Source organism: Labeo rohita, chromosome 1, assembly GCF_022985175.1.
Source record: "Labeo rohita strain BAU-BD-2019 chromosome 1, IGBB_LRoh.1.0, whole genome shotgun sequence".
Classification (NCBI taxonomy): Eukaryota; Metazoa; Chordata; class Actinopteri; order Cypriniformes; family Cyprinidae; genus Labeo; species Labeo rohita.
The window spans coordinates 49,708,640-49,720,330 of NC_066869.1; the positions used below are offsets into that span (position 1 = coordinate 49,708,640).

General features: G+C 36.9%; 1 protein-coding gene across 1 annotated transcript; it reads right to left on the reverse strand.

Moving 5' to 3' along the window:
• Positions 1 to 1,202: 1,202 nt before the first annotated feature.
• On the reverse strand, positions 1,203 to 8,576 carry mrpl39 (mitochondrial ribosomal protein L39). Its single transcript, XM_051101801.1, has 10 exons — positions 8,170 to 8,576; positions 7,505 to 7,711; positions 5,516 to 5,655; positions 5,341 to 5,440; positions 5,189 to 5,256; positions 3,720 to 3,832; positions 3,277 to 3,342; positions 1,938 to 2,091; positions 1,673 to 1,720; positions 1,203 to 1,327 (listed from the first exon to the last, which is right to left on the reverse strand). The coding sequence occupies exons 1-10, from the start codon at positions 8,210 to 8,212 to the stop codon at positions 1,259 to 1,261; spliced, it is 1,008 nt and encodes a 335-aa protein (XP_050957758.1). The 5' UTR covers positions 8,213 to 8,576; the 3' UTR covers positions 1,203 to 1,258.
• Positions 8,577 to 11,691: the final 3,115 nt, after the last annotated feature.

An 11,691-nucleotide genomic window follows, 5' to 3' on the forward strand; every position in this document is an offset into this window, starting at 1 on the left:
GAAATATGAGCAAACCTTCAGAATATAGAGAGGAATAAAGCTGTAAAGTTTGGTGTTTGTAAGAGAAAACACTCTTTAAAGATTGAAATCTACAAAAATACAGAATGTGGATTTTGGTTTTCTTTTCTCTAGACTGAAAGAAAACATGGAACAAAATAGACTGACATTTCAAAATTGAGAATAAATGAAGCACAAATTGATAAAGCACAATAAAAATAAGCACTTGAAAAAAGCCAAATGGTCCAAAATCTCAAATCTGACCAGTGCATACAGTGTCTTGAAATCTACTCATGCAAATAGATAAAGTGCAATAAAATAAACATTAAATGCATGTTTTTTTCCTCTTGTTTGACGTTAAGGAAACTGAAATCTCAAAGCTGAACAGTGCATGAAAAACACTGGTTTTTGTCTGTTGCATCTCAACTTCAATAACCAGAATCTCAAGTGGTCAACTCCTCTGCCATTTAAACACACACACACACACACACACACACACATGCACCTGTCTGCATGCGACAGACGCAGCAGCTGCAATAATCCTGACAGTCACACTCACTTTTACAACACTGCCTTTGTCTTCGTTCTGACAAAGTGCTGACTGCTTATTTTACACACACATCAAACTTTCCCACACACACACACATCAGCTCGGACTAAACACACACACACACACACACAGGCTGCAGCGCGACTCCTCCGAGGGTTTAAATGCAGCAGATGCAGAGACGGATCAAAATGCTCTGGCTGTTGCACACATGCGAATTAAATGCGAACACAAACACTTCTAGCTATGCAAACAAAACTTCATGTGCACTAGTATGCCAGAATGTAGAGAAAGAGTTTGCACAGAATCTTGTTAGTTAATTAAGTTAGTTAAGCACACCTGGTTTGACCACGATAATCCAGTTGGGTCCATTTTGATGCTGTAATGCTGTAATGCTGTAAGACCCTCAAAATACACCTCATTTAATTTTTACAGATTTTTTAAGAGAATTTATGATTTCAAAAAATGCCATTTCGTGTTCAGGTCATTTTGATCCATGGAGTAGCAACCAACCTTGTGATTTCCAGTGATTAAACTACACGCATTCATTTGCTGGAAGCAAAAAGAAGAAATCACTTCGACTGCTGGAATTATTGATGATGTTTTTGATGGGAACACAAGATGCTTGTAAAAACAAAATAAAACAAAACAGACTTTCTTCACGTTACAAACATGTTTATTCAACAATATAATACAAACACTGAATGCTGTTGATTACTGAGGAGGGGGCGGGGTGGTGGGTGTGGCCTCTGGTGTGAGAGGAGGAGTCACTGGAATCTCCACCTGCAAATAAGAAAATAAACATAAATAATGAGCTGGAATATTAACTGCAGCTGTATATAAAAATTAAATCAACAGAACCTGTAAAGAATATTAAAGAATATCCCTGTCTAACTCTAATTTGCACTTATTTCCAGAACATAAATCTAAATATTGGATAAAGTCTCATTTATAACTCTTGTTTGATTTTGTAGAGTTAAAGAGTTAAAGGTTTTCCCAGAGGGGATTTTGGATTTCTTTGTTTATCACTCCATATATCAGAAAATACTGTCAACAGACAGAAAACAACATGTTTTAGGAGTGAAATGTTGTATAAACGAGTGTAAATCACATGAACACATTTCTTACTAGTCTTTCTGCTCTTTTCCGCAGCATCCTCCACGCTTTATGATGAGCCTAGAAACACAAATAAACCAGATATTTGCACATGTGCAAAACCAGAATCAAGAACATTCATGCTAAAGCACATTGTATTAGAGACAAGGAACAAAATCACTCTTAGAATCAAACTTTAAAAATAACAGACTGAACTGCTCTTGTTATTGTCCCCAGTGCCCATTTACATGAATTCTATGGGAAAATAACCCACTGTAATAATGTCAGCTGTACGTACGGTGAGGTTGAGGGGCAGCGAGAGCCCTTGAGAACGGCGCTGGACGCCCCACTCGCTCTCTCCCAGCGTATGGACGCACGTCACCTCATACTGAGAGCACAGACCCGTACGGGCCACTAGAGGGCCTCCGCTCACCGTCACATGATCTCCACACCTGAAAAACGCAACACAGCTGATGACGCCTGCTTTGACGTACATTATGAGTACTACACATTCTGATAATGCTGCCATAATACACATAATATACTTTTTAGCATGTTTATATATACATGCTTGTGTGTATATATCATCAAAACTGCATTTATTTGATCAAAAACACAGAAAAAAAGTGTAATATTGTGAAATATTATTTCAATTCAAAATAGCTGTTTTCTATGTGAATATATTTTAAAATATAATTTATTCCTGTGATCAAATCTGAATTTTCAGCATCATTACTCCAGTCTTCAGTGTCACATGATCCTTCAGAAATCATTCTAATATGCTGATTTATTATCAGTGTTGAAAATAGTTGTGCTGCTTAATATATTTTTGGAACATGTGATACTTTTTTTTTAGGATTCTTTGATGAATGAAAGGTTAAAAAGAACAGCATTTATTTAAAATAGAAAGGTTTTCTAACAATATACACTACTGTTCAAAAGTTTGGGGTCAGTACATTTTTATGCTTTTGTTTTTTTGAAAGAAATTAATATTTTTATCCACCAAGGATGTGTTAAATTAATGAAAAAAAGAGCATAGATTTACATTGTTAGAACAGGTATATATTTTGTATAAATGCTGTTCTTTTTAACATTTTATTGATCAAAAAATCCTGAAAAAAAAAAATAACAACAGGTTCCAAAAATATATTTGTCAGCACAATTGTTTCCAACATTGAAAATTCTAATAATAAATCCGCATATTAGAATGATTTCTGAAGGATCATGTGACACTTAAGACTGGAGTAACAGCTGATGAAAATTCAGCTTTGCATCACAGGAATAAATAAAAATTTAAAGTAGATTAACAAAAAACATTTTTATATTGCAATAACATTTTGCAATATTACTGTTTTTTTCTGTATTTTTGATGAAATAACTGCAGCCTTGATGCACATAAGAGACTTTAAAAAACATTTACAAATCTTACTGATCCCAAACTTTTGAGCAGTAGTGTGTATATATATATATATATATATAAAATGTATATACGCACACACACATTTAGTATGTTTATGTATTAGTATGTTTAAATTTTTATTTAAAAGTGCAGATGCAAAAATCATCAGCTCATTATGAAATTCATTACACCTCTGGAAAGTACTTAAAATGACAGGAGTGAGTGTGTGTGTGTTCACCTGTATAATGACACTGTCCCGTTCTGACTTTGAGCTGCTCTTTCTTCAACGTCCTCCTGCTTACACCTGAACAAACACAATCACACACGTGTTACTGATTAATGTGCTGTAATTCAACATATGAAGAGTGTTTTCATACTGTAATAGTCCTGCTCTCACTGTGAATGAGTGGTGTTATTAAAAAACACTTTCGGAATCTTTTATTTTAATTTTTCAGTAAACAATTTCCCAAGAAAATCAAGTCCTGCTCATGGTGAATATCTTGACTGACCTCACTGACTATTTGAGTTTATTATATTTTATTTCAGTTAATGTAAAGAATGCTTTTCAGTTTTATTTAACAATAGATAACAACCCTGTACTGGATGTAGACTAACTGAATATATAAGAGATCAACAGTAGAATAGTGTTTTGTGTGAAGACAGTGAAAGTGTTTCTTGTACCTGCTGTGAGAGAAGATCTCGAGCGCCACAGACGGAGAAACCTCCAGCGGTTCCCACAGCAGATCCTTCTGGATGAGCTGCAGAGCGTCACGGGTGAAACTGCGCAGATTCTCCTGCAACGGATCGTCAGAATGAAACAAACGCACAAACTACGTACAACTCGGATTAGGAACGACACCAAAGAGACAGTCAAACCGACAAAACCAGGAGCTCCAAATCACATCCGTCTCAGTCAGGGTTGCCAGTTTTTCACAACAAAACCAGCCCAAAAGTAGCCATTTCAAGAGTTTCCAGGGAAAAACCATGTTCCAGGTGTAAAATACACATTTTTTTGGTGGGGTTCCTCTGGTAAAATTAGCATTCCAGGAGCTGAATATTACATTATTGGGGTCGCTTCAACCCATGGATGCAAAAAACAACCCTATGTGAAAGCCCAATTCCGCAGGGAAACCACAGACTTGGCAACACTGATCTCAGAGTTCAGCACTAAATGAACTAGAGCAAACTTCTATTTTATGGTTTATGGTTTTGCTATTTTTTAATTAATTTAGGTTTTTAACATTTCTATGCACAAAAAAAAAAAAAAAAAAAGGTTAAAACAAAAATATGAATTCGAATGAAGATATTCTCCGATGACATGTTTTTTCCTAGTTTTCCCCCTCCTCTCGTGATATGGCAATATTGAATTGAGAATGAATGGTAAATTCCAATTCACTTCCTGGAATGGAATTGGAATTGCATGCAGCTGACAGGAAATGGAATTGGAATTGAATTGGAATGTCAGGAAACAGAATTGAAATCAAATAAATTCCACTAAATTCCACTTGAGATATTTAGGCCTGAGAGATGCAGTCTTAGCGATGCCAAATTTCAGGAAATGATGATAATTCGATGCAATAAAAAGTGAATGAAATACATGAATGAACATGACTCATTTTTTTTGTGAGTTGAGACATATATTATGTGGTAATCATATATTGAATGTATAGTACATCCAGAAACTTATCACCACTGTCATTCAATTATTAATTCATAATGTACAGTTCTCATTTTTATTTACTTGCATTTGATCAGCTCTATTTCATACATTACCTGGTATTTGTAAAGCATCATAAATAAAGTTCAAATGTATGTCTCTAAATGCAATCACAAATAAATGCTCAGAAACAGCAATAAACGGAATTCAGTGGAATTTCCCTGAATTGAATTCCACTTCCTGTAATTCCAATTCAATTCCAACTCTGTTTCCTGTAATTGTTGTTGAATTCCAATTCCAATTCCATTTCCTTCTTTGAATTGGAATTGTTGAGTTCATTCCTGAATTGACCCCAACCCTGGTGCATTTATACACGCACATGCACAAAACTGCAGTGAACACCTGTATGCAAGTACATCATACACACATTAAAATAACTGATCAACATTTGCGACGCACATCAGTAGCGCTGAGATGAAGAAGCGGTTCTGACCTCTGTAGGCGTCCAGGAGTCTAAACAAGAGTCCAGAACCACATCGCAACAGAACGCACCAGCGGTCACTGCAAACACAACAGATAAAGACTGAACATCATCTGAATGCGACTGAAGACACTCAGCTGCGAGTTCATCGGGTTCAGTCGCACCTGGAACTTCAGGAAGCTTCAGCAGCTCCACGCTGAACTCGTCCTTAAACGCTCCGTCGAGCACGTGACCCAGAAGTGCGGCGCACGAGCGCCAGTACGCCTGAAACACACACACACAGCGGTTCATAAGGAGAACACACAGCGCCAGAAGCGGCTCACAGAGACACACGCTGACCTGATTGACTATCTGAGGGTCTTCGTCTTTGAAGGTGAGGAGGGTGAGGTCGCAGGAGCGGGTCAAAGGTCGGTGCATGTGCCACGGCTGCCCGTCCACCAGAGCCAGAGCTGAGCTCTTCACGTGCCACTCCGTCAGATCTGACGCAAACATCAGAAACATTTGATTTAAAAAACAAAGTTTGTTGTGTGTGTATATACACATGTATAATCCAAGATGTAGATGAGTTTGTTTTTTCATCAGTCACTTGTTTTATGCAAAAAAAGAAAAGTTTTTTTTTTTTTTTTTTTTTTTTTTTCTAAAAACAAGACAATAATTTTGACTTGTCTAGAAAATACTTCTTAATTTAAGAATTTTTAGATGTTTTGGCTGGAAACAAGACAAAAAAAATCTAAGCAAGAAAAGCATTTTTTTTCAGTGCAGTGAATGGGTGCCGTCAGAATGAGAGTCCAAACAGCTGATAAAAACATCACAATAATCCACAAGTAATGCACACCACTCCAGTCCATCAGTTCACATCTCGAGAAGACAAAAAGCTGAAACAAATCCATCATTAAGACATTTTTAACTAAAATATGAGTCCATAATCCATAAAAAAGTGGTCTGGTCTGAATCAGGAGAGAAATCTGCACAGATCAAGCACTGTTTACAAGCCAAAACAGCTCTAAATGAGTATGTGAGAGACAACAGAAGATTGACTTTTGCCACTGGAGGATGCGTTATTTTGGATTATGGACTCGTATTTGAGTTAAAACGTCTTGATGGATTTTTCTTTTTAGGAGGAGCACTTATCTAATCAATAATCAAAAAATCTGATCAAAAATTAGCCTTTCCATTACAAGGTGATCCTAACCCATATATATATATATATATATATATATATTTTTTTTTTTAAGCTTTTTTATATTTTTAATTAAAACAACAGAATAAGAGTAAGTTACCAATTAAATGAAATCAGTTAATTTGTACTACAGAGGTGCACAGACGAACACAAAAGTGTCTTGTAGGTGTATTTTCATGTTTAATGAGGCTCAGAGGAGGCATGAGTGCAATCAAATTCATAAACTCATGTTAAGATTAATGTTTTAAATATAACATTTTAAATACAGAAATTGATTTAAATAACTGAAAAGATACTTTAAAAATGAAATAAACTGCCAGTAGGTGATGGAAAGTCACTGATTTAATTACTGAATCATTCATTCATTTGATTCGTTCGAACAGCAGATTCATTCAGGAATAAAGCAAGTGCCTGTCTGTCTTTATGAATGGGAAATTGAATCATTGACTCACTAGATTTTAAAAACGCATGTTCATTCGTAAAGGAAACAGTGCTGTGTATGAATGGAGATGTGCAGCGGCTCAGTTGTGACTTGTTTCAAACTATTTTTGATGACGAAATGGAGCAAAATCAGGCGATAGTGTTATAGTCAGACTTAATATTAACCTCTTGTTTATTTAATTGTTGTATTAAATCAGTATCTCATTTACAAACTCCCTTAAAATTCATTAAAGCTGTCACTCGTCTCAGTTCATGGCGAACTCACAAAGTTCCATTATAATCAACGAAACTTTCTACACTGCACAATCAATCTCTTTGTTTATGAAAGGATTGGTGAGAGATGTCTGTGTTACCCAACGTTGCAAAAACACATAGAAAGCTTTGAATCTCCCCTCAGCGCAAACACAAATATGCTGACGGGGTCAGTCGCACTGATGCTCCGAAATATTTTTTCATAGTCGCAAATGCAACTGAAATGTTTGCACTGTAGAGCCTTTTGTCTTCTCAAGATGTGAACTGATGGACTGGAGTGGTGTGGATTACTGCGATGTTTTTATCAGCTGTTTGGACTCTCATTCTGACGGCACCCATTCACTGCAGAGGATCCGTTGGTGAGACAGTGATGGAAGGACACATTTCTACAAATCTGAGATTGTCTGAGAATGAGCACATTAGCGTGATCTGTTCATTAAACATCAGACACTCACGGCGTGTGCAGCTGTACGGCGTCGATACACCTTTGTTCATGACCAGCAGCGTCCCCTGTAGGCCGGGCCCCTGTAGCGTCACCTCAATCTTCTCCGTCCGTGGAAACAGAGATCTCTGACGCGCCTGCTCTTTGGAGAACAGAGCGCTGCGATGACTGCGCAGTTCCGCGGACGAGAGGCGCGCAGCCGCTGCGCTAGACGCCAGACCTGCAACACACTCACAATCATTATATATGACAATCATAAACTTTCCAGCAATCTACTGAGAACATGTCATGGAAATAACACATTTATTCATAAATTAATACATTCAGTGGGACAATTTTCTTCATTATTATCATTATTTTCAAATATAACTCAGAAATGTCATTCCAGAGTAGTTTAGAATAAACTCAAAGCTGATTTTCACTCATAATGATGCTGATCTGTGCGTCATTCATCTGTATTCACCCTAGAAACACACCACACCACACTCACACGATCAGAGAATCGAGCAATACATATAAAACATGGTGTTGTTAGCGTGCATAGCCTACAGTACAATCTGTACGTGGTTAAATGAGAAGCTGACATCTGGCAGCTGTAGTTTTATTTGACAGACTGTGCGCTGTGAGAGTGTGAAGGTCAGGAGTTTGATCATTTGTGTTTCATCATGATCGACTTACGGCGCTGAAGCATCTGACAGACTGTCCGAGCAGCCATGAGCATCACACAAGGACGTCCTCCGCAATATAAACAGATAAATGGAAATTACAGGAAAAAAAACAGCTAAATAAAGCGGCTAACTGACAGAGATGAGCGACATGCTTGTGCAGCTTCCGGCGGGAGCGCTGCAGCGATAAAAACATCCCGTGCGAGCTGAGCGAGCGCGTTTAGGGTTCCGTTTCGAATTTAGTTACAGGGGTTGGACAATGAAACTGAAACACTGGCCAATATAGTGTTGGAGGTTTCATGGATATGTTTGCACAGCCTGGTGGCCTATCTTCACTGATTGCACACTGCACCAGTAAGAGCAGAGAGTGAAGGTTGACTATGTGCACCCAATGGATCAAACATTGTACCCTGAAAGTAGTGCCTTCAGGATGATAATGCACCAATACACACAACAAGGCTGGTGACAGAGTGGTTTGATGAACATGAAAGTGAAGATGAACATCTCCCATGGCCTGCACAGTCACCAGATCTGAATATTATTGAGGGATGTTTTGGAAGAGCGAGTTAGGAAAAGTTTTCCTACGCCAGCATCACGTAGTGACCTGGCCACTTTTTTTTTTTTTTTTTTTTTTTGCAAGAGGAGAATAGCTTACAATCCTTCTGGCTACTGTGCAGGACTTATATTTGTCATTCCCAGGATGAAATGATGCTGCATTGGGCACAAAAAAGGCTCAACAACGTACTAATTGTTTTTAAAAAAACAGGTGTTTCAGTTTTATTGTCCAACCCCTGTACAATCTAAGTCGTGTCCAACGGGGGCGCTGGAAGCAGTATTTTTGAAAGGGGGGCGTTTGGTCAAGACGAGTTTACACCAAAGATGTATGGGCTGAAACTTGCAAAAGAAATGGTCTGCCACATCCTAACGCTGTCTTTACTGGATACATCAAAACGCACTTTCTATATCTATTGTTCAACTTGTCTGTGGCGCAGGCGCGTTGAATCCCGCAGGCAGAAATAGAACGCGGCACCCGTTTACTGTAGCGCTCGCGCTCAGTTGTTACTGAACGACTGATTGTAACGGGATCGATGTGCATTAAAACACGTGTGGCGCTGTTCGCGGTCAGTGTAGTAGTGGTGGTAGTTGCTAGTTTACACCGATACTCCCGCTCCTAGACCTGACGGTGTATCATTTCCTTACCAACGACTTCAGCACTTCAGTGTTTGACTTTCTGTAGCGCAGCTGCTGCGCCAAAACGATAGCAAGCATTTAGACACGATAAAGCAAGAGATGTTTTTTCTTGTTTAGAAAAATGAATATAAATACTTTTTGTTTGCTGATTGGCTGCGGTTGGTTTGAATACCAAATTTCTAAAGAGTTTATTCAAAGCTCACAAATATAGCCTAATTTATATCCACGTGGCTTTTTTGCTCCTTTTTTGCTTCTAATGATAATGACACTTAAAATGATAAATCAAAAATGAGATGAATGTCATGTGCTATTCAATGACATTAAAAAAAAGCTGTTTTGGGGGTTAAGATACATGCTTTCAAAACGGGCCTATATATTATAAATAAAATATAGCCTATAACGTACACTACCATTAAAAAAGGTCAGCATGATTTGTTAATAGGTTCATAAAAACGTTTGCATTTGTTTGTTTAAAAAAACAGCCTACAGTAAAAACAGTAAATCTACCATTTGGAAAAAAAAAAAAAAAAAACCCTTTCTGTTTGAATATATTTTAAAATGCGTTTTCTTCTCATGCTAAGCTACAGTATATTACTCCAGCTTTCAGTGTCACATTATCTTTCAGAAATTATGCTGATTGTTGCTTAAGAAACATTTCTTATTATTATTATAGCTGGCACAACACACTGACCAAAAAAAAAAAAAAAGAAAACAAGATTTGAAATTTAATTGACTATAACAAATATATAAATCAGGACAGCACTAACATAGTAACTATTTTGAAAATGAGGAGCATATGTTTCCCATCTTTCTACAAACCCCAATTAAAAGTTGGGGCGTTTTGTGAAATGCCATAAAATTAAGAATATGTCATTTGTTCTCTTTAGCCTTTATTTAATTGACTTAAGTACAAAGAAAAATCCAATGTTTTCACTGGCCAACTTAGTTTTATTTTGTTAATATAAACACATTTTGAGTCATGATCCAGCTTTGCTTGCAAAGACTGAGAAGCTCCATTTATAGCCAAACATGATTCCCTCACCTGTTACCAATTCACCTGCTTGCTGTGTTTCGAAGCAGTTTATTTGGTTATTCTATAACCTTTTCACTTTTATTTTGCCTCTGTCCCAACTTTTTTTGGAGTGGGATGCATACTTCAAACCAATCAATCAATAAATATTTTATAAATAAATGTTTATATTTACAAAATACATTTGAGTTGGTCAGTGAAAACAAATCACAGATTTTATCATTTTACTAAATGTCCCAACTTTTCTAGAATTAGGGTTGTACTTAGTTTTTCTTAAGTAAACTGTGAAATATTCTCACAAAATCTATGAAATATAGTAAAGTAGGGTTTATGTGTAAATGTGGTATTTACTCACCAAAATAACAATGTCCACTATGTCATTTTTATTTAGTCTTTTTAAATTTGGGGCAACGAGATATATCCGCATCTCAACAACACTGAAGCTGTAGCAATGAAAACCACCAACATGCTCAAAAACTCTGTAAATGAATGTTATTACACTTATTTTAAAATAATTTACTGTAAATAAGTACTTCACTGTCTTTTTTGATCAATTCAATGCATCCTTGAAATAAAGTAATTTCCTAAAAATCATAATGACTCCATACATTTGAATTACTGTAAATACAATATCAGTCCTCATTATAAACACAAAATAATAATAATCAACTTTAATATTCAGTGAGGACAATTAGACTATGATTTATTTGATGGGGGGCAGTGAGGGGCCCGGATAATGGGTAGGGGGGCGCTGGCCCAAAAAAGGTTGAGAACCACTGAATTACAGTGTATTGTCGTGTATTTATTATGATAACTGTTGGGAAAACATGTCAGTTATCCCTTATGAAAATTAACCATGGTTTTACTATAGTAAAAGTGTGGTAACTATGTTTTTTGGGGTATTGACTACCCCAATTGACTACAGTTTTACTACAAATACCATGGTGTAGCGAAACCATGGTTTAACTATTTTATAGTAGCTTTTATAGTAGCTATTGGAATTGCTTCGTTTATTATTAAGGCCCGAGCCCTGAAAGGGCGAAGGCCCTATTGATCCCCTAAGGATTATTATTATTATTATTATTATTTATTTTATTTTATTTTTTTCCGCAGAGACTGGGACCCGGGCGTGACACAGGGGCTCTACAGCGCCCCCTGGAACACCTTCCCAAAACTTGATGTATATCCCGCACATACTTGCACGTATCCATATGAAACTCGGTACACATATAGATCTCACTGAGCCGAACAACTCACGCACTCTGTGTCATGAGCTAATCCCAACAGGAAGTGAGTTATTCAAGGCTGTTTAAA

Coding starts and splice junctions, on each gene's coding strand:
- mrpl39 (XM_051101801.1), bottom strand. CDS start 8,212: ATGCTCATGGCTGCTCGGACAGTCTGTCAGATGCTTCAGCGCC. Junction 3,343..3,719: donor GAGATCTTCTCTCACAGCAG/GTACAAGAAACA, acceptor GTGTTTGTTCAG/GTGTAAGCAGGAGGACGTTG. Junction 1,721..1,937: donor CGCTGCCCCTCAACCTCACC/GTACGTACAGCT, acceptor TTGTGTTTCTAG/GCTCATCATAAAGCGTGGAG.